General features: G+C 46.7%; 1 protein-coding gene across 2 annotated transcripts; it reads left to right on the top strand.

Moving 5' to 3' along the window:
* Positions 1-1203: 1203 nt before the first annotated feature.
* Positions 1204-23093, top strand: LOC309699039 (cell adhesion molecule CEACAM5-like; the record flags this gene model as incomplete). 2 transcript variants are annotated; one of them, XM_082521888.1, is made up of 10 exons in its annotated part: positions 1205-1381; positions 1528-1845; positions 4116-4279; positions 4395-4524; positions 8313-8582; positions 10250-10531; positions 12860-13114; positions 14342-14459; positions 19012-19053; positions 20534-23093. In XM_082521888.1, the coding sequence occupies exons 1-9, from the start codon at positions 1333-1335 to the stop codon at positions 19028-19030; spliced, it is 1605 nt and encodes a 534-aa protein (XP_082378014.1). In that variant the 5' UTR covers positions 1205-1332. The 2 variants fall into 2 exon arrangements, with proteins under 2 accessions (XP_082378015.1, XP_082378014.1); XM_082521889.1 differs by lacking the exons at positions 19012-19053; positions 20534-23093 and having other exon boundaries at positions 1204-1381; positions 14342-14463.
* Between the last annotated feature and the right edge of the window lie 300 nt (positions 23094-23393).

Genomic DNA, 23393 nt, shown 5'->3' with positions numbered 1-23393 from the left:
CCCCAGGATCCTTTTCTAAGTAGCTGACAGCTGGTAACTGTGCCGGGGCGGGTCTAGCAAAGTGTTGCCAGGGGGCCAGGTAGGGCATTAACAATATCTCGCTTTTATTAAATTATTATCTGAATCTTACAACCAAAGTGGTCATATGATGTAAAATGTATAGAAATCATACATAAACCAACAAGACTGTACATCACTGTCACAACAGCGTTCGTTTTCATTCAAAGGCTTTATGGCTTCTCCTGTAATATCTGCTGGGCCGGTCTCTAGTCAAAATGCCCGGGTCAATTGTTTGTCCCAGTCCAGCCCTCATACCGACCCAATACTGGTAATTTTTCTTATGCAGATGAGCCATTATTTCTGTATCACTATTTAATTCCAGAGGATATTTTGTTTTGCACTTGTTGACTTGTAAAACCTATATGACATATTTTATTTCATAATTCATTAACCGCACAGAGGTGTCGTTTAAATATGTTAAATATGTTTCTTTAAGCAAGTTCTTCATGACTGAGCTAAGTGTCCTTATTTTTGTAAATCAAAATATGGTCACCCTAGGATATATACAAGTTTACCCTTTTGAATAAGGTCATAGAAAACACTTCAATGCATTGCAAAGGTAAACTGTGTTGGACTCGGCCCTGGCGTAATGCGGACACACTTCTGTGTAATGAATTCTGCCTGCTTCCTGTTCACTTCCACAAAGTTTCATGCAGGTGTTAGTGTGATCATTGCAGCTGATAGCGCAGCTCCACGTTGAGTGTCTCTCCACTGGGTGGAAGCATCGCCTCACTGAACTGCAGGTCCACTTTCTTTGTGCGTCTATTCAACCACAGTTATGGTTAGAGATGGGCTAACTCATACGTGTCTGACATGCCTTTGATGCGTTACACATGATGCATTCATCCAACGTTCATTTCATAACATCCGCAGATGCTGTTTGATTTCCAGGAAACGACTCTAACAGTAAAGTCACGAGTTATATCCACTTTATTAGGAATCACTCAGTGTCCAAAAACACCAGAAACAAACACAAGAACCCCCAAAGTAAAGACACACCGTGAGCACAGGGGGCCGGGGGACGAGCAGAAGACCGCGCTCGGTGGTCTCAGAGGTAAGGTGTGTGTGGGGGGGGGGGTGCACCTGAGCGCGGAGGTGGGAGGGTTTAAATCTAAACTCTTTAAGAAACAGGAAGAGTGACGCAGGGCGGGCTGCATATAAATAGGGAGTCTGCGTGTGCGCGTTCACCTTTGGGTGTATCCCTCTAACAGCAGCAGGTACTGCCGCGTCTCCTCCGTGTCTCTCTCTGCTGGGAACACTTGAACCGTCCGGATGGATCCGCTCTCCCTGAAGTCGCTCCTGCTCCTGCTGCCGCTGCTCGGTGAGAGGATTAAGCTCCGAGCGCTCCGTGCGCTCCGCTGCTTCATGAGCTTTTCGTAGTTTTACTGTGTGCACATGTTCTCCCTGACTCTCGTTATTATTATTATTATTATTGTCTAATGTGCCTCTGTGGGCTGTTCTCTGCAGGATGCTGCGTGGGGCACGGCATTCTGCCCGAAGGTCCCGTGTCTGCACTTGTGGGGGGAAATGTCACCCTGAAAACTACGATTACAAGCCAGAACCTCGACGTCATAACCTGGATTTTCAATAACCTAAATGATGTGGCTACATTTGTTGGTGGAAATTTGAGAGTGACTGCAGCTTACACGGGGAGAGTTTCGCTTAACCCCACCGACGGCTCCTTGACCCTGTCCGCCCTGAAGCCTGGGGACAGCGGGGACTATACCGTCACTGTGATAACACCTAATACCACTCTAGCCGGAGAGACTAAACTTCAGGTGGTCGGTGAGTAGTAATGTGTGCCATACCTGTGCGGTTACCTGCAGAGGTGTGGCTTCAGACAAATGGAAGCTTGTGAGACTGCAGCAGTGCGGAGCTGATCACGGTGAGGAACAGACTGCTGTACGTGACCACCTCCTCCCTGTGTTTCATTAGTCGCTTCGAACCAACAACCCAGCAGTGCTGGCGCGATTATTAAATACAGAAAGTGTCTTCGTGTAGTTTGGGGCTTATAACGTACCCACGGGACAGCTGCCCGTAAAATGCCCACTTTTCTAAATTCAGTTTGGTTGGGATTTAGCTGCGAGCCACGCCTGCTTATCCCTGCAGTCTGGAGGAGGAAAAGTTTGCTTTGTCACAGGTGAACGCGACACTGCCGGTGCGCGAGCTCCTTTACAACTCTGTTCATTTCAAATAACCAGCAGTGTGTGAGGGCGTGGCTCGTGACGCTGCACCTTCCAGTCAGTGTGGCCGTGTGTACTCAGCTGCGTGATTTGAGTGTCAGGGTTACAGTTAGGTTATGGTTTAGGCCCAGGGTTAGGGTCAGGGGCTGGGGAGAGCATTAGGTCAGTTAGACGTCCCCACGAAGATGTGAAAACACGTGTGTGTGTGTGTGTGTGTGTGTGTGTGTGTGTGTGTGTGTGTGTGTGTCAGCTCTGATGCTCTGACCTCACATTCAAAAACAAGGTGTGTCCTTCAGCAGCTGCTGGAGACCCAAACCAGCATAAGGAGGAGAGTAAGGCTGACAGTCACCACAGCAGCGCTGCTCGTGTTGCTCTGCAGCTGCTCGATGATGAGGATGTGATAACAAGAAGGAGCAGAGTGTGTGGTGCACAGACAGTGTGGATGTGTGGTGGATGCTTGATGTTCTCCTCATGGCTGGAGCTCTGTTGTGAGTGGAGGTGGGTTACAAAGCAGCTTGCAGGTGCAGCAGCAGCTGTGGGCTGGCTTAGAGAGCTTGGCTTCATACTGATCTGTGCGCTAGATTGTAAAGTAGCAGCATCATTAGGTGATGTGATGAGCTGGCTGTAACTATGACAAACCTCCAACAGGAACATCCTGCCACTCAGCCTGCCAGCATGCCTACAGGCTCTTATTTTGGAGGTCACGTTAGAGAAGACTAACTTGATTGCTGTTACGGGGACATAAAAGCTGCATGTGTAGAATCACCAGTGAAATCAGAGAAACACAAACAGCTTCCTTCATGTTGGCTGTGCCCTCATGTCTCTCTGTCTCCTGTACCTCTGGTGACCAATAATACTCTAGTTATTATGGATCTATATCATGTGCTGGTTTTGTTGCCTGATAAAATCAGTAAAGCAGTTTCTGGAGTAATTACACAAATTCAAATATCCACACCCACTGACTCTCTTTGCACCAGAGTGGATCTTTAATGTTCCTGTGGATCAGTCAGCTTATCTGTTATCAGCCAAGCTATCCTAGAACAGTAATCTCAAAGTAGCGATGGTGTGAAGCTCCTGAAGGCCGACTGGTTTCCACTCCTTTGCGTTCCCACACACCCACTGTTGCTTAATCACCAGTGAACAGTAGCTCCAGGATTACTGCAAACGAGTCGAGCCGGTTGCTTCTGTTTCTCTTTCGTCTTCATCACGATTTCAGAGCACAATTGTATGAAGAGAAGCCGGCCTGCGCCGCTGGCTGCTCATTTGTAGTAGGATTTCACAAATAAAGATGCTGATTAATTTTAATCTGTGGAAATATTCGCCTTAACACACCCTGACACAGTCCCAAACTAGTGCAAGGCCTGAGCAGGCTCGACCCAATCAAACCTGTGTCCTTCACAACCAATTAGAAAAGGAAGTAATGTTTTATGTTTGTCCTCTGAGTCGGCCTCCCCTCTCTGAGAGCCAAAGGCAGCAGGCAGTGCTAGTAGACCTCGCTGAGATCCCCAACCTGCTCTAACTCGCACACAGAGGCTGCTTTAACTCTGCTCAGCTTTTATGGCGATGCTTACTTGGTTAGTCATCATCTACAAACGAGGAGGTGATGCAAACGTTGGCCTTAAACCAACAATCCAGCAGTGCTTAATCTGCTTCTGCACCGTCCATAAGGCCCTCATTCAAAGGAGAAACGATGTAGCTGGGTGTGTTTAGCTCATTTCTGCCAGACAAAAAGGTGTGGAGTATTCAGAGAAAGGACAAAATGTAAAATAACAATTCATTCTTGGAAGCTGCGAGGAGAAAAATCCTTAAAAAATCAGAAAGAACGTTTGTGCTCATGCTGTCCTCTGCTGCTGTGTTGGTTCCTCCCTGCAGAGCCCGTCTCCAACATGGACATCAAGTCCAACGTCCCTGATGCCATTGAATACAACAGCACTGTGATTCTTACCTGCAGCGCTATAGGCTCCTCGCTCAGCTTCAAATGGATCAACGGCAGCGTGCCCATCGTGGTCGACGGCACGCGCATCACAGAGATAAAGGTCAGTTCAACCCTGATTGTTTCTGCGTTGTTTGATGTGAATCTTTGGGTCGGTGTTTCACTTCTACCTGAGTCATCCTCATTGTTTGTCTTCTGTCCTCGGGTTTGTATCGCAGACGAACTCGTCCAGCGTGCTGACCATCAAAAATGTTCTGAGGACGGACCTGGTGGGTCCGATCTACTGCACAGCATCTAACTCGCTGACAACGAAATCTACCACCACCCCTTTCAACCTCACCGTCTACTGTAAGTACTGCAGCCGGACTGCATGACACCGTTCAGAGCACAATACCAGAGGCTTTTAGTCTGGGTGTTACTCGGCAGACATGCAGCAAACGCAACAGGAAGTGTAGCAGAGAATCCGCCGAGTTTCTGCAGATGTGGAAGCACGGCTGAGGTTGCATCCTCGCAGCAGACGGTTTCAGCTGCTCAGCCCCGTCAGGTCTGTGCTCAGCTCTTAGAAAGCTGGAAGCTGGCCGTGGAAGTCAGCGAGCGTTGGACGTGTAAGGAGGTGTTTTTGTCCCCAGAGGGGGAAACTGGAACTGTAATACACACCTGCTGTTCCACAAAAACTGCAGTTTTCTTGGAAAGACGTCCTCGGCTGCTGACGTGTCGTGACATGAAAGCCGTGGGCTTATTTTCCCGCTCATCTCGTGACCTCCCGTCTATCACCGACCTCGCATCAAAACACAGATTAACACAAATTCTAGTTTGGCAGATTGCCACAAAAGTCCCGACTGCAGTTTTCTGAAAGATGAGCCGTCGTCATTTAACGACTGCGCGCTCATCACCGCCCTGGAGCAGATATCTAATGGCAGACTGCGTTGTGATTACAAACAGGAATTGGTTGCAAAACTGGCTTTACATTATAAAAGATATAATGCAGCAGCAGCAACATCAGTGGACCCACACAGCAGCAGCTCCCAGAGGTGGGACCAAGTCATTGTTTTGCAAGTCTCAAGTAAGTCTCAAGTCTTTATCCTCAAGTCTCAAGTCAAGTCTTAAGTAATGTCAGGCAAGTCAGAGTCGAGTCTCAAGTCACTGGTGTAAAAGTCCAAGTAAAGTCACAAGTCTGAAACTTTGAATTTCAAGTCCTTTCGAGTCTTTAAAAAAAAACGAAAAAATAATGTTGCAGTTATGCTAAATGTAAATATTAGACCATGTAATTTTAAAATCTGTGTTTTTCTCAACACATGACAAAATAGTGAACTTAGAAAATATACACAAATTGTGAAATTGCACCTCTTTAAAATGCAGCTCAATTAAACCTAGCTCCAAGAATAATTTTCACCGACAGTTCTGAGATAAGCTGCATGTTATTCTTGGATGCGGTTGTAGGACCAGCTTTAAAATCGCATGACAAAAATATCATACATATTAAAAAAAACTGAATCACCAACGTAGCCTTGAAAACATTTGCTAGTTAGATGAAGTCAGCTATCTCATCGTAGCATATTTATATGCATATTTATAATCATACGGTTCTTGGAGTGAGTGCATACACTCGTGAAGTTTAGTAACTTCAGGTCACTGCAACAAGCCCAGGTACAGTTTACCGACGGATGGGTACAGGACCTTGAAATGCACCGTGTAGAACGAAAGACCATCGTACGTATCATAAGTTTACCAGTCTCACAAATTGTCTCCATAAATACACATTCCTTAACCGTTTATTAATAGGACCTTTGAGCTCAACGGTAATTAATTAGTAGTGGAAATAATTTCTGGTAGCATCACAGAAATGTAGCAGTGACAATAATACTGTATGCTGTAATCGCACTGGGCAATTAGTGATACAAAACAACTGTTTTATCCTGTGAATAAAAGTATATGTTTTTGTCAATGTACCATAATAACAGAAGCGAAACGCAATATTGTGTCAGGACAATTCACTATTTATGCACAATAAACACAGGAGCATAGCGCCACAATTTCTGTTCAGCGCCAGACTTGCTTGTAACCTATATCACTAATTATGTTATGAAAATGACGTATTAAGTACTAAAAAACACTGACCTTCGTGTAAATGCTTGGAGCAGACTAACCTGTGAGCTGGAGAGTTCTGGGACGTTATATTTGCTCTTTGAATGGCTGCAATCCAGGCCATCCGTCGCGTCTTTGTTACTTCGGAAACATGGCTCGAACAATTTCTCTTCAACGACGTAATCCGATAACAACCGATCTCTTTACCCGTCGGCTTCCCGTGGCTGTCATGCGACCGGCTATTGCAGTTAATAATACAACAGCTTCTTGACATTTTTGTGTTTCTTTTTATCGCTGTATAACTGATTTTAATTGAAAGCCTGCGTGCGCTAGTACCGCTTGCCACGAGTTCCCAGAATCCTTTGCGGTTCTACCCGTGAATGACGTCACATTTTCAATCTCTATATAATATGCAAGTTAAATTTTATATTTGGGGTAAAATATCAAGTCTTTTCAAGTAAACCGGTTCAAGTCCAATTCAAGTCCCAAGTCATTGGTGTAAAAGTCCAAGTCAAGTCACAAGTCTTACAACATTTTTTCAAGTCAAGTCTAAAGTCATAAAATTAATGACTCGAGTCTGACTCGAGTCCAAGTCATGTGACTCGAGTCCACACCTCTGGCAGCTCCTCCCTTTAGCACAAGTGAAAACACATAAAGGAGCGTTTAATGGATAAGAAGCAGGTTCCATTCCTATTTTCCTCTTTCAAAGTAATCAAAAGCACTTTGGGAACCTTCAGCCCTCAGAACTCATACTAATAATAAAACGCCACATTTAAACGTATCATTTAGTACAGGGGGAGGAGCTACAGAGAACGTGCCTTACCACTGTGGAGTCCATGCAACTGTGGCTGGGAACCCCCACACATGCAACATGTTTACTAGCGGTGTCCCACTGATTAGTGCCCCACTGTAACAGTGACATGTGGAACCTTAGTATTACACAAATTCCATTTAAATAATAACAAATCAAATATATGCAGTGCTGTTTATCTCAGCTACACGTGCAAACGCTCGCTGCCCTCACATTTGTGTTTCCCAAAGAGCGAGCTCAGCTGTGAGGGGGACCTGCTGTTTCAGGGCTCTCTGATGCATACTCTTAATGCTGGCATGTTTCGTGACACCTGCATATTTAGCATTCCTGTACAGGTATTTCCTGTTAGCTGTGGCAGTTGGACAGTTAGCCCGGTCTTTACTCTTACATTGTTTGTAACGTTGCACCTGAATGAGCGAATGAGCTCCACACCTGCCGCACAACAAAGGTCAAACATGAGTCAGGCCCGGTCGGTCCTTCACACCCCGGCATTTAAAGTCCTCAGTAAGCACAGAGGTGTCACTGCTGGGTGAGACGTGACCATTGCTACTCACACACGCAGGCATGTGTGTGTTTGTGTGTTTGCACGGCGCGCCCTCTCAGGCTGTGCTAACCACACTGTGTACACACTTCCACTCCTGCATGACTAACCTGAGAGGCAGCGAAAAGCCACAGCGACTGCTGCTGAACTCTGTTATTAATTAATATGAAGCTGACGGCTTCATCGGGTCTGGAAGGAACTCCCAGTTAGCCATGGGGGCGAAATCTGTTTCTCTACAAGCCTGGAAAAGCTGTTCTTGTAGAGCTGGAGTCACAACGAGCAAATATATGCTGGACTGTGTTCACTGTGGTGTTTTAAAGGAGAACAATCAACCATATGGAGTTTGTTCTAAAGCAGTAGTTTGTCTCAGGCCTGGACGACTGTGCTTGATTTGTTAGCTCGTTATTCCTGCAGGTCTACAAAGCGATGAAGATGAGGTGAGATGAGTTTTACTGGTGGGGAAAAGATAACTTCATTCATAATCTCTGAGCACTAATTATCAAACAATAAGGGAAAGTAAGTAAAAGGGAATTATTGCAGTCATTCTGTATTAATGTCACATGAAAGGATGTAGTCACTGACTCCACCCATCACGTTTCTGCTGCTGCCATCTTGGCGATTAGAGCTGCTGGTTTGTCAGTCGGTTTAATGATGAAGTACAAACTGTTTACAGTCATGTTGCACTCCCCCTCTCCACAGACGGACCTGATGATGTCACCATCACGCCTGCAAATCCACCCAAGTTCATCCAGGCTGGTTCCACGTTCAACCTGACCTGCTCGGCCAGCTCCCTGCCGCCCGCCTCCTTCACGTGGTACTATAACGGGATGAGGATCGAGACTTCCAGCTCCGTCCTCACTCTGGATATGATCAAAGGGTACACGGAGGCGGCTAACTACACCTGTCGGGCTGAAAATCCCAAGAGCAAACGCAGCGTCCCTTCCCCGGCTGTTTCCTTCACCATTATGGGTGAGTGACGTGGCTGAGTGGGGTCATTGTACACAGCAAAATCTCCAGTGTTAAATTAACACTTTTGACAGTGTTACATGTTTAAAAGTAACCTAGTCAGTTTTGAAGATCAACAATGGCTGACACTGAGCAGTGCTGATTTTCTTACACTGGAAAATAATATATATATATATTTATTTATTTTGAGTATCCAGGAACATAAAAGCCAGTCAGGCAGACTGAAGGACTCCTGCTCTTTTCTCTGTCCGAGGCTTTTAAAGGATGAGTCATAATAAGTGCTCGTGACCTTCGTCACAGTTTTCACCTGTGAGGTGTTGAAACGTTGTGCTAACAGAAAATGTGAGTCGTCTGTCATTACAGCCCAGGACTCGTTTTCTTCATGTTTTTCAAAGATGTTGTTTTCAAGCTGGCTGTGCTGTGGGGCTGGCAGACCTGTGAGAAACCTGCTGGGTTGGAGGCCGGTTTCATGTTTGTGCCCTGAGGAGTTTCTCTTTGTTGATGACGGAGGGTTCTCGCGGGCTGAAACGATAAACTGTAGCCTAAAGCGTAAAAATCACAAACGTTATAGCAGCTGCTAGGCCACGCTTGTGTTAGTCTTAGTGAATTAAAAATGGACATCATTGATTATAAGCCTTCAAATCATAGACAAGCCCCCAAATGATCATAAAATGACTCAAGATTACTGAGACGATGAAACTAACATAACAGAAACACCTGAGAGGGCTGATGGCAGGCCGATGAAAAAGAGGCGGAGCCTGTTGGTGCTCTTATCAGTGGAAAGCAAACGGTAAAGAGAGCCTGAACTACAAGAGAGAGAATGAAAGGTTAGCCCCGTTCTTCTCCCTCAGTTGGATGTTTCTTCTTCCCTTACTTTGGGATCATGTCAGTTTGAGTACACGGAGTTCAAAGTTTTAGAATTCCTACAATTATGCTCATTTTTAATAGCTTTAAATGTCCGAGTTAAGGATTCAAGCATCAGGTTTCTTAGTTTGTCGAAGCCTCCAACCTCCACAGAGGTCACGATGCTCACAAAACAGACTTTAATTGGCTGCCGCAGCCGTCGTGTACCGCCCAATCACAGGACAACCTACCTGGAGGGGTGGAGTGAGAACGTGTTTGTTTAGCAGGCGACGTGGCTCTAATCAGAAACCCTGTGCAGTTGCATTGTGGGACGTGTTGGATCCAGCTTGCCGCTCACTGGTTCATGAGGTTTTGGCATTCGGCCATCGGCGTCTTTTGTTTTTGAAATCAGACGTTACTAAGACACGGAGGCAAAGGCATGCTCACGCTGTTGCAGCATGTCAGTCAAAGGCCTGCCACGCCCTGACTCTATTGTCTGTTTCTGCTGAACGAGACCGTAAGTTAGAAAACGAACATCATGTTGTTACCGGTAAGACTTCAAACTCGCTCCTAAGACAGAAGCATCTCAGGAATTTGCTCTGCCGAGGTTGTAAATCAGGCGCAGAGTGGGGTCATTTTCTCAGACATGCTCACACCTGGACTATCCTGACTGTATTTACAGTCCTTACTGCACTTTGGATCACTTCTTTATGTATCTTTAATAATTGATGTAATATGTGCCAGAAAATAGAATGATCACAGTAAAATCAGAATAATAAACACAGGAAGACCGTTATCATCCTTGTGTCTCCCTTTAATTTTCCTAGAGGGAATCTCGAGTGTTGAAATCATCGGTCCGACTGGTGTCCTCATCGCCAGCAACAGCACGGCAAACCTCAGCTGCCAGGCGACGGGGGGCACTGTGGGGAAGGTAGACTGGCTGAAAGATGGTAAACCTCTTGGGCCTTCCAGCCCTCGTGTGGTTTTTGCCGCTGATGAAAGTTCTGTACTGATCAGCCCGCTGCAGAAGGACGACAACGGAAGGTTCACCTGTCGGGTCAGCAACGCCGTCAGCAGCAAAGAAGCCCACTACAACATGCAGGTCGTCTGTAAGTGTTTGCTTTGCTGAGATACTCGAACATGTGTGTGGGGCTGTATGCATTCATGTGCCTGTGTTTGACACAGTGTTAGTCAGACAGTAGAGGTCCTGCACACGCCTCACTCACTGTCCCATCCACGGCAGGTATAAATATGAGACAGTAAGCTCAGCTCCAGCAACAAAGACGTGCCATTTTTAAATTCACTGTCGTTATTTCCAAAGAATATCGTGATGTAATACCTTGGACTGTGTTCTTTCACTATCCGGTGCTTAATTTAAGAGTCTTCTGTCAGTAACCTTCCAGTGTCTGTGTATCGAGAGCATATGTTTCTAATCAGGTAGTACCACCTTTAATTACACCTGCAAAAGCCTTTTTACATGAGCCAACTGAAAAATGTCCCTGAATCAGAAGTGAGGTTTGCTCATAACCAATGTTCCCTCTAAGCTGCGCGCGTGCGCAATTGTGCACTGCTGGCACGGCCTCCGCACAGAAAATCTGCACTGCGCACAAAAAAACTAACCTGAAGTGAAAAATAACATTAAAACTTCAACAATCCTGTTCTGCAGTGTGAGTCAGTGACTGGCTGCTCCCGTATGGGATCAGAACGATGCCACCTTATCCCACAGTCCAGCCAACGATGCGATTCACATTCGTATATACGCAGCTAATCAGCGTGGCTGACAGGCTGTGACAGCGTCCTTATGTGCCGGTGTTTTAGCAAAGCGGCTGATGTGGAGTGAAGCCACGTTAATGACAACGTGTACAACCATTGGAGATGTGAGCAGGACAGACGGAACAACTGACGGACAAAGTGTGGACTTTATACCAGTTTTTAAATTGTGTTGATCGGCCACGTAAAACCAGAGTTATGATAAAATATCTGCAATGTTTGTTTTTCTTCCTGAATACTGTCGTTGTTTATATTTACTGCGGGAAGAAACGGTAAAAACTGCGTTTTATAAGGAAAACGCTCGAAAGCCTGCGAGCAAAGACACCAAAACTCCCAGCCTTTCCTATTGGTGGAAAAATGTACCATGTGGACCAATCAAAACATGGCATCTAGTTGTTAAGAAATGGGGGAAGTTTTAGGAGTGACGGCGTGTTTGAGACGTTTAGCGCAAATCTTGTGTAGTTAGTGTGTAGTCGGTGTGTAGTTGGTGTGTAGTTGGTGTGTAGTTGGTGTGTAGTTGGTGTGTAGTTAGTGTGTAGTCAGTGTGTAGTGTAGTCAGTAGTGTTGTTGTGTGTGTCAGAACAATGAGGCGACTGCTGAGTGTTACAGGAGTTACAGCAGTGACACATCTGCTGCTGTCAGGCCTGCAGGTATCAGGCTGTTGTTCTCCTTCATCTCATAGTGGACAGAAATTATTTTTTGGAGCGGCACAAATAATTTGTGTGGCATCAGATTTGATGCAGAACAGCTGATTGTTCTGTAAATAGTTTGAAATGTTTATTTAAAAATACCTTGGCTGCATTTTTAGGTAAACAGCTGCAAAAACTCAGTTACTTTTTTGAAGAAGTAACTATATAATTAATTACCCAACATTGGTCATTATTTACTGTATTTGCAGACAGAGTTACAGACTCTCTCCCAGACCACAGACTCATCATACAGTCAGAGCTTTATGAAAAATAAAGAAAGTTGTGTTTTCAAAATTGGAGTTGAAGTTATTTTTCCTTCCAATAGTGTTAACATGCTGCAGGTCATGAACAAGACTTTTTTACATTTTCATTGTCAGTGGGCTGAAGCAGTTAATTAAAAGTCGTCTAACAGAAATGTAAATGCTGTGATTTGATTATTTTAATAAACATGTAACTTGGATGGATTCGATGCTGGCGTGACCACAGTGCACACGTCTGCTGTTGCTCACAGTGGTACTGCTCAGGGAGTTTGTGTGTTCGCTCAGACATGAAACATTAGAGGGAACATTGGTCATAACTGAAGTTTACGGCATTTGGATCGTTTTTAACCTCAGGTTCTCTTTTTTTGTGTCGCCTCCTTTCTGATCCTGTTACACTACACAGCTACTGAGGTCACACATCCTGGTTTTAAGTAGAAACATCAGAGTCCACACAACAGTTTCCTTTTTCACTACCAGGGCGTAATATTTCATGGATGGATGGTTACGCTCTGTCAGCTGATGGTCATCAGTAAAGAGTCAGAGTAACGACCGACGTGCTAATAATTAAGTTCGCTGTAAAGACAAGTTCGTGATTATGAATCATGGAGAAAAATAACTTATCTTGGGTTTTACTTCTGTCATATCCAGGCTCTTATTTTGACACATTTTTCACCTAAATCCAAACGATAAACCGGCTGTGTTGTCATGTTGTGTCCAGATGGTCCTGAACAACCGACTATAACGGCTAGGAAAGCCGTGGAAGTCAATCAGCAAGTGGAGCTCACCTGCTCCGCTGCATCTGTTCCTCCTGCCAACTACATCTGGAAGTTAAACGGCACCGCAACTACAACCACAGCGGCGGTGTTCATTATTGCAAGTGCAACATACAAAGACGCTGGAACGTACACATGTGAGGCACACAACATCATCACCAGCAAGACCACCTCCACCAGCCACAACCTGTCTGTCCAAGGTGAGCGCCGTCATGCAGCCCAGACTGATCATTCAATGAATATACAGACTTCACTGCCTCAGCGCTGCACAGCCTGCAGGGACAGCCTGAAGTTTTGCGCTCCTCTTAAATTCTTACAGGCGTGAACGTTTATGTTTGTATATTTGTTTTTTCAACCAATGAGGAAGCACCAGGTCAGAGTTTACTGCCGGCACGTGACGTCCACGTCTGTTTGAAGCTCTGACATCATCTCAGAGCTTCAAAGAAACCCAACCAGTTCATGTCGTTTGCATATGGCATGACCCCACGTTTAGGTTTTAATGCTGGCAAAGTATGGCAAGTGCAACTCTTCAGGTCATTACAGACGCCTAAAAGCGTCGACCAAGTTCTTCTACGTAAGGCCAGCTGTATTTTAATCATCACTAATTATTGTTGTTAGATATAATTCAGGATTTACGTGTTCGAGCTTAATATGCTCAAACAAAATAAACAGGTTTTCCTTCATTTTCTAAAAGACGTGATCATTAAGGTACATAATGTGTGACTCACATTTTCAGGTTGTGAGAAAACAAAACTGCACCCTGAGCAAAGCTTGTAGGCAAAGTTGGGAACTACAGATGCACAATAAGCTAATGTTAGGCGATGTTAAGCCAATGCTAGCTTCAGCTGAGGGTGACACAGTCCGGCTTCGACTGGTCGAGGAGTTTTGTGCAGAAAAGGCTTCTTCCTGTCTTTGCCTTTCACAATAAGGGTCATATGTATGTGTGTATGTATGTGTATATATATGCTCTACGTCAAAGCTGTGTACAGCAGATTAAAAAATATTCCTAGTTGCATATTTTCTTAGCATATAAACGTCATAATCCACAAACAAAATAACATCGCGTCCCGTTACTATGAAGAAGAACTGAATCAGCTCCATTGTTTATTTGTGAGTAATCTAACGGAGTGACACGGACAGGCCAGTGTGACTAACGAGGTGACGCCACCCTGAACCAACCGAACATTATCAGACTGTTTTTAAACTCGTCCTGTTTTCTTCTTCTCTAGTCTCACTTTCAGTCTTGCCAGCTAGCAGCGGGGAGGTGTAGCGGTGCGCCGCTTGTTTACTGTTATGTTGGAATGAGGTCTGCGTTTCCGCCTTTATCTTAGAGATTTTTAGAGATCACAGTCACACTGAGTCATGCATGCTTAAACACACAGTCACAGAGAATGTCCATACTAAACTACCAATGACTGTCTTTACAGGGGAGGGAACGCTGGACGGTCTCTCAGATGGAGCCATTGCTGGAATCGTCATCGCTGTCATCATTGCTGTGGCCCTCGTTGTCGTAGGCGTCTGGCATTACTGCCGACAGAAAGTCCCGTAAGTACTCCTGCTTCCTGATATCTAAAAGGGGCATGCAGGGGGGGGGCACGTCGGTCAGCCAATGGGATGAGGCGTTGGAGCGGCTGAGTCGGAGAGGCACCTTGCTTCGAGGCTGAACCAACCAAACCAACAAAACAGGTCTCACTGTGGCTGAAAATGATAGTAACGTTGGCCTCAAACTGTTTGAACCAGACTGTTTACTCGAGGGTAGTTTCCTGATTTTAACTGGCTGACGAGATATGACTGAGATACTGTTGTTCCTCAACAAACTGGGAAAAACACTTTGTGTGGAGCTGGAAACAGAAAGAAATATCTGTGAGATTCACCACCTGTGGACCCAAAGCAGCTGACAGCTTAAAGCAGTGAAAGAGTGTTTGTGTCGTTCATGGTGACAGTAGCTCATGAGATGTTCTGTTTGCACGGCTGTTGTTTCTTTAGAGCCACAGCAGCGCTCTAATGTGTTGTAACGTGGAGAAGCTGGGTGATCACACCGAGTCAGTCTCCAGAGACTCCAGATTCAGAGTCAGCTGCTTATTTTGATTTTTCCCATCAGAGTGCTTCAAATGTCCAAACAGCGTGAGGAACGTTACTCCCCCGCTCTGTGCTTTTCTCCGCTGTCTCCCACTCCATGACCTCCCAGGAAACTTCATTCCTCTCATGCCTCGGCGTATTGAAACATGTTCCCAGATGTACCCTACTCAGATATTAAAGAGCCGCCGCGCCCTTCGGCACCATTTCAAAAGTAACTGTCACCTTTGCACAAGCCGGCCGCAGCCGCTGTTTCTTAGACGACAGATGGGGGGCAGCACCTCCACCGGTAAGATGGAGGTAAAGACTAGAAAGAACATTAGAGTTCTGCAGCACGGTCGTATCTTTAGGAACACTTTATGACAGACTATCATCGGGGAAACGCTTCCCTGTTGCAAACAATCAGGTCTGCAGACACAAATATGTTAAACGGTGCTACAGTTGAAGTCACGGCACGCTCTTCCAAAGCAGAGCGAGTGATGCAATTGCATCGCATTTTGACACACAGCAGGAAGCTGCGCTGCTGAAACAAAGAACAGTCTGATGAGTCACAGACGCAGCCTCCAGCATGCACACACTCACATTACTCACTGCAGCCAAACCAAGCAACGCAACACAGGAAGTTACCTTTGGAAATGTGTGTGTGTGTGTGTGTGTGTGTGGGGGGGTACCTGAAGTTCCAAGGAAGTGAATGAATGAACAGGTATGAAGTGTGTCTGCAGGAATCTCACAAACACGAAAGCAGCAGAATTACCTGGTGGGGGACGTTGTTCTCGTCCACCTGCAGGCGGCTGGAAGCCCGTTTGTCTCTGCGGACGCGAGCACAGTCTTCTTAACAGACCGCTGTCATGTGACGGGACCTCTTGATGTCTCGGGTAAAGGACTGACCCCTCCGATGTGGTGACAGGAGGCCTTTGTTCTGTTATGACTTCCTGTGACGGTGGAGATGTGGATGGATGATTGTCATCCTGGAGCTGGTCACCTTTGTTAGCTCTGCCCTGGTGAAAGAGGCGGAGACGTAAATGAAATGTTAAATATTTAAAGAGGTGATTTCCTGGAAAGGAAAAGCAGTTTTCACGGTGTTTCGTTCTTTAGGAATAAATGTAACAGCAACAAGGTTTTCTCTGAAAGGAATCTGTATTATTATTTCCTCCTACTGATTGGTCAGTGGGAGTCTGTAGCAGGATCTGGGCATGCTCTGATGAGCTTTCTCTTCCATGCTGTGTGACACCCCGATGGACATGTTGACCTGGTTAAAGAGGGTTCATGGTAGAGCGTCTCTATAGGCTCCGGGGCCACCGAGCCGGGCAGGTGGGAGCCCGGAGCTGTAGGTGGGACTGTAGCGGTCGGTCAGTGGAAAACAAGAAAGACAGGAAGTAACCGTACGTTCAGACAAACACAGCTATCACACACAGGCATCTTAAACACACACACCCAGAGCGAGCGAGAGATGGAGCGAGGCAGTGACAGCAGATAAAGACTGGCGATGACAGACGAGTGTGCAAACTCACAAACATGCTGTTTGTGCGCTGCACAGTGTGAGTTTGTTGTACACGTAGTCTCACAGTAATGTTACACTAAGGTACGAGAGTGAAACACAGGTCCTCGAAACATCTCAGTTTTTCCTGCTCCAGGCTCTGGATGATGTCATGGAGAGCTGATATGCCAAATATGGTAATCTCATGAAAACAGCTCTGACTGTGAGCTCAGAAGCCCCGCCCCCACCCCACCTGCAGAACAAGATTGGTCTGAGCTGTGAATCCAGGAATAAACACGAGGAAATGAGCAGAACAGGTCGAGCATCAGTGATGTGTGCTTTTATTTGTCAGTTCTTGTCACAGTCTGGGGACTACATTACCCACAGTGCAACTTCTAGCACAGACTTTGCACAAAGATGGACATGTTTGCTGTGAAGTAAAACCATTTTTTGGGAAAGTCCAGTTTTGTAGTCTCAGTTTACAGATTTAGGGTCAAGAGATGGAGCTGAGGGTGGAGCTGAGGGTGGAGCTGAGGCTAGCCCTGGGTGCAGCTCTGTCAGCCATGACTCAAAGCATGCATGATCAGGACTGGACGACGCAGAGGCTGAAGTCCTGCAGGTGCAGCGCTGACGTTCAGGGTGGCGAGAACACGAGGAACAGCTCAGCGTTCACTTCTGCTTCCAGGTCAGGTTAGAGTGGCACCACCCACACACACCACCCGTCATCCTGCCACTCTGCGGAGGGAGGCCGGTGGTGTTTTGGATGAAAACGTCCCACACTGAGGACAAATGTCAAACGACAGACCTCGTTGTGTCGGAGACCAGAAACCCGTCCATCTCTGCCCAGGGTGGCCTTGAGGTGCAGTCGCTGCAACGCTGAGGAAACATCGTGTTTCACATGAAACCCGGAGTTCCCCGTGTGAGAGCAGGCGTGGATAGACCTGACAGTGGGGAACACCGGGAGTGCTCTGACCGGTCGGCCCTGCAGGCTCAGGCAGTGAGCCGATGCTCCCGCAGAGCCTGACTGACTCCAAATCCAGCCTGTAATTAAGCATTTCTCTGTGGTTATTTTGCAGCGCCATGAATCGTCTCTCCAGATAAAAGCGCGACTTTCCCATAATTACAGGCGGCAGCTGAGATGCAGTTTGGTGACAAACCGGACGGCTTTAAAAGAAGGTTCAAATCAAACATTTAGACATCCTTTCATTGGCTGAGGAGTTGACGGCCACTCCAATCGGGGGCTTGATACAAAGCGAGTGATGGCTGCAGCGCGGTGGGAGGTAGCAGCTTTCAAACGCAGTGGTTTTAAAATTCCTCACCTCTGAATGAATCCCGGGAGCTGCTCGTGCCCAGCGGGGCGGGGCCTGTGCCGGGGGAATGGCAGGAATGTCGCTGTCATGTCTGCACACGTCTTCTGTGTGTTTGTGTCGCCGCTCGTCTCTCCCATCACCCTGCAGTTCAAAGGTTTCTGCACGCTGCCCACCTCCTTCCTGTTTCCCTGAGGTCGTCCATCAGCGCTGAGCTGCGTGTGTGCGGCTTGTTCTCCCAAGCGAGCGGTGCTGAGAGGCTGAAAGAGGAAGGAGGAACTCGTCTGTAGATCCCAGAGAGACGGAGCCTCGTCTCGTTCCTGCTGCAGGTGTTACTCACAGCTGAACACAGAAATCATCTTCTGTGTGAGCAACGCTGAACCTTTAAACAGGATTTCATTACATGTATGTTATTTAATAATCTCTTTTCTTTTGGGGAAAACGAGCATCGAGTAGTAAGTCCACTAACGTCGGTGCGTGACCTCTGACCTGTGAGCTCATCGCTGTCCCTGACTGTTTGAAACAGCCAGTTTTCAGCAGGCAGCGAGTTCTTTGAAGGCCGATGTTTGGGCTGCTCTTATCAGCAGACGCAGACGAATGTATCCGAGTTTCTGTGATAAGATTCAGCGATTGAACCAAAAAGTATTTTCTTTGATGTTTACTCCGAGAAATCTCGACTCCCTGAGTACTCCTGAGGTCGCATGACTGTTACTGATGTTTTCCAAGGACACCGTGGGAGTGGGGTGTGTGGGTCAGTGAGATCTGATAGCAGGATGGGCTCATACTGCAGCCGCTGTGTGTGAGTCACCCAGCGGTCTGTTTCTCTAGCGTTGGCCTGAGATGAACGAATCTTTATCGAGACTGAGTCAGAATCACAGCAGCCATTAAAGCGCGTCAGGCGTAATGACGGCTGCTGCTCTGCAGGTAGAGAAGCAGGCGAGCCATCGACGCCGTGATGCGAGTGTTGAGGAGGCACGAACGCCGGGGTTGTAACATTAGCAGCCGTGCGCTCTCTGACCTTTCACCTTTCTAACCTCTAAACAGAAACTGTGCTAGCAGCTGGTGGAGACTGCAGCTGGGTCGTGTTACACGTTATCGTGTTTGAACATCTCACGCTGAACGTTTTCAGCTGACAGCACGGTTTGTTTGAAGGTCACGGCTCCTCGCCGTCAGCGCGCTGCTGCAGAGACACGCCGTCAGTGCTAATCACTGTTTTCTGTTTCTTTGTGTTTTTCAGTGCGACCTCGCCGTACTAAAGAAGACGTCCTGATTGCTGCCGGTAAGTCTGATCTGTGGGTGACGTAATGCACACTCAGCTGTGTGTTTGAGAGCAGCTGCTGTGGACACAAGAAGAGACACTTACACATTTTTGCAGTGTGACATCAGCAGGAGCGTCCAGGTGACGGTCTGAGCGGGAGCTCCTGCTGCCGTGTGTGTGTGTGTGTGAGCGCACGTGTGTGTGTGTGTGTGTGTGAGCGCACGTGTGTGTGTGTGTGTGTGTGTGTGTGTGCGCGTGTGTGTGCGCGCGCGCACGTGTGTGTGTGTGTGTGTGTGTGTGTGTGTGTGTGTGTGTGTGTGTGTGTGTGAGTGTGTGTGAGCGCACATGTGTTTGTGTGAGTGTGTGTGAGCGCACATGTGTTTGTGTGAGTGTGTGTGAGCGCACATGTGTTTGTGTGTTTGAGTGTGTGTGAGCGCACATGTGTTTGTGTGTTTGAGTGTGTGTGAGCGCACATGTGTTTGTGTGTGTGTGTGTGTGTGTGTGTGTGTGTGTGTGTGTGTGTGAGCGCACATGTGTTTGTGTTTGTGTGTGTGTGTGTGTGTGTGTGTGTGTGTGAGCGCACATGTGTTTGTGTGTGTGTGTGTGTGTGTGTTTGTGTGTGTGAGCGCACATGTGTTTGTGTGTGTGAGTGTGTGTGTGTGTGTGTGTGTGTGTGTGTCGTGGGGATTCGTTTCTCACACCTGAACAGAGGAAAATTGGACAGATCCCCAATTTTAGGACCAGTCAAACATTTCTAGGCGGATAAACCGTCATGATGTCATGCTGCTGAGCACGCTTTGACTGCAGCACGCTACGTTACCAGCTGATGCTGACTAAGGCAGCGTAGCTGCTAATCAGTGCTGAGAACCAGCCTGATAACATCCTCAGTGCTGACACGGCCATCCTTTATGTACAGTCTGTAGCCTGACGCTGTGTTCTATTGGCTGCTCGCTGCTGATGCAGCAGCTCCCAAAGCCGTCCCCACGGCTCGAGCTAACACAGCCCCGTGTGTGTGTGTGTGTGTGTGTGTGTGGATGATGCACCCGTGGTGTTGATGACATTTATTCCTCCTGAAGGAAATGTGTGAGATGATTGGTCTGCTCACCAAAATAAAAGCATTCACAGGAAACAGTTAAAATCACAAGTTTAATCAAAAAGCAGAACAAATAATAAAACAGAGAAATGGAGAGCAGCACCGCTGAGCTCAGCTGTGATTGGAGGCTGACCACTGTTCAAAACAGGAAATGAAGATGTATTATTATTATTATTATTATTATTATTATTATTATTATTATTATTATTGCACGGTGAGTGAATCCCCACAGTCACATGACCCTCTGTGTGGAGGATGTCGGTGAACTCCATTTTAACAGGAAGTGACCTGTTGTATTTGTGTCTGCTAGTTCAGCTCCTCGTGCTAACAGGCTTCCATGTTTGTCTTTGAATTTGAAGGCTGGAGATCAGAATTCCTGCTAACGCCATCTTCTCTTTCTCTGCGCAGGCCTACAGTTCCCATAGTTGTATTTCCCATGATTCACCTGTGCAGCCCGGAGGAACAGCCAGACGGATCCAGCTGGTTTCCTGCGAAGCCTCGTCCCTCTGTCCCTCTGTCTGCCGCCTGTCTCAGCGGAGACACCATTTAACCCAAACCATGGATTTAATCAGGGCTCAAGTTGCTTTTTATTTCACTTCTCTTACATTTTTGGAGCTTTTTATTTTTACCTCCATGTTCCTGTATCACTGGATCCTCCTCTCTTCTTCTTCTTCTTCTCTCGCTGTTAACAAACTTTATTCTTTGTCTCACCGCCGCCTCCTCTGCAAAACTCACAACACCGAAAAACTGAGACTGAGACGCTTCCTGAGCTGAAGCTGACGCACTGACAGCTACAATGAGTGACTCTCTTTATCCTGCTGAAACCTGAGGAGCACGCGCGCACGCGCGCACACACACACACACACACACACACACACACACACACACACACACACACACAGCTGTGATGCCTGGCTGATCACAAACACAAAGGAGGCCACACATGTAGAAATTTCAGGTTTCCAGGGTTAAAATAATGCTGCGGTTTGGTTTATCTCTTGGTCTGTACCGGGTGGGCGGGGCCTGTGTGATGGGGGACATTTCAAATGCAGCAGAGCATTTTAAAGTAAAGGTTTAGAGGCTTCCCTGGAAGCTTCGTGGGATCCCACATACCTCAGTTTATCCTGGCAGTGTTTATTTTTAGCATTTATAACGTTCCTGTTCCAGCCATCATCCACCGCGGGCATTCAGATAAAACATGGAACGATGTTTACTCAGGCTGCTCCATTTTGAAATCGCCAACAGTCCGGTCAGACGGTCCCCATCAAAGGTGTGCACACGATCCACGAGTGAAAGCGTCTGCGCTCAGTCCTGCATCGCGCAGGCTGCGATCGGCGCTTCTCCTGATAAACAGCATCGCACGGCCTGGTGTTTCTAATATTTTGTCCGTCCCACTCACATGAGAGAAAGAGCAGCTGGTGTAAAGCAGGAGCTCAGCCCGATCTGAGCGCGCTCACTTTTACTCTGATTACCTGCAGTAACTGGAAGCTCAGTCTGTGATTAATGAGGGGTGCTGTCAGCCCACCAATCAGAGAGCAGGTCTCAAACTCCCTGAAAGCACTAACAGGGAAACACATGAATGCTGTAACACACACACACACACACACACACACACACGGGTACAGTGCAGGGGTCCCTCCATAACCCCGGCTGCCTCCCTCCTGCAGCTTTACCTTCAGGCTGTCGCAGCGCTGCGTTAAAGTGCTGCTGCAGTGTTTAGTGGAAGTGCGCGCACACAAACAAAGGGAGGAAACTTTGAGTAGGGCAAGATTCAACACGCAGGGAAGAGGTGACGGGAAAACGGGGCTTAAAGAGTTGGGGGGGGGGGGGGGTGTTTGTGGGCGGGGACATTCTTTGACTTTTGGAGGGAAGGTTTGGTGAGGTTCGAGGAGGTGCTGACATTCTTAACCACGATTGGACAGAAGCTGTTTTAAATGATTCACAGCTGTGCGCACACTCACGCCGCGCCCTGTTTTATTTGAAGTTCAGCTTCCAGGCAGCCGTTTGAGTATTCTGAGTCCTGCGCTCTGAGCTGATCCACCAGTTTGGTTTGTCTGGTGTGTGAGTGCGTGCACTGATCTCCAGTAAGAAGAGTATTTATTTAGTTTACTTTATTAAAAAAGGAAAAACTTGGTAACTGGAGCTGAAGATCATAGCAGGTCTGCAGATCACACAATCAGAAGCTTTTTGGTAGTTTAAGTTTGTGTGTTTTCACAAAGCCGCCGTGACCTCGTCCTCTGATTCTGGGCTCATCGTGAAGCCTCGGCACCATTTGAGCTTTTTCAGAGACAGACGTGACCTCGTTCAGACCGCAGGGTTATCAGCTGATATCAATCCGCATAGCAAGCCATGTGATTGGATAACGGAATAAAAATGAATGCAGGGGTCCGGTCCTAGCAGCCACGCCCCCAATCATGGGAATGGTGACATGTAATCATCCAAAGATTATGTGTCAGTGTTGGAAACATCATTATTATCAAGTTTTAATGGGAGTCTGTGGGGCTGACTCTCTGCTGGACCCCTGCTGGCTGTTAGAGGAACTGCTGTGTCGGTTTTTATCTGGATCTCTGTAGCTGAGTTTCTGAAAGCCATAAACATCTCTCACCGTCTCCGGTTTGGGAAAACACACAAACAGAATGTATTAAAACCAAGATGTGAGTCCTCTGTTGTCTGAAACACGAGACGCGTGTCTTTGAATACAACACGAGCAGCTGTGGAAACTGGCCTCGCTGTAAATACATGATGATGTTCTACACTGTAAACTGTTTGTGTGACATGTTTCTTTTAATTTTATATATATATATATATATATGTGTGTGTGTGTGGGGGGTTTATGATTCTGTTTTTAATGTTTACAAAAACTCTCTGTATGAAATAACATTTGTATAAATACTAAAATACTAAATGAGAAAATAAATGAAAATCATGTTTTTGAAAAGCCATAAAAATTGTCAAAATATTTTCCTAACTTCTTCCCGTTTCTTGTGTTTCCTTTTACTATGAGGCTTTTTTTGAACAACCAATCAAAGTCTGTATGTGTTCAAACTGTCCAATCACAGCATGTGTGCCTGCATGCCTGTGATGACTCAGGTGAAGAACACCTGAGGGCTTGGGGGACCGTGTCTCTCACCGGCACGCCCGAGTGAAATCAATCTGCCGCAGCGCGTCATTGTTCTGCAGGTTTAAAGCTGACCTTCTGTTGTGTTGGAGCACGATCACATGAAACACGGCTACAGTTTCAGATAACGAGGTCAGCCATCCCCGTGAG

This window comes from Aulonocara stuartgranti, assembly GCF_965226115.1.
Source record: "Aulonocara stuartgranti genome assembly, chromosome: 22".
Taxonomy (NCBI): domain Eukaryota; kingdom Metazoa; phylum Chordata; class Actinopteri; order Cichliformes; family Cichlidae; genus Aulonocara; species Aulonocara stuartgranti.
Note: the sequence above shows the minus strand (reverse complement) of the source record. Positions and strands in the feature narration are given on the sequence as shown.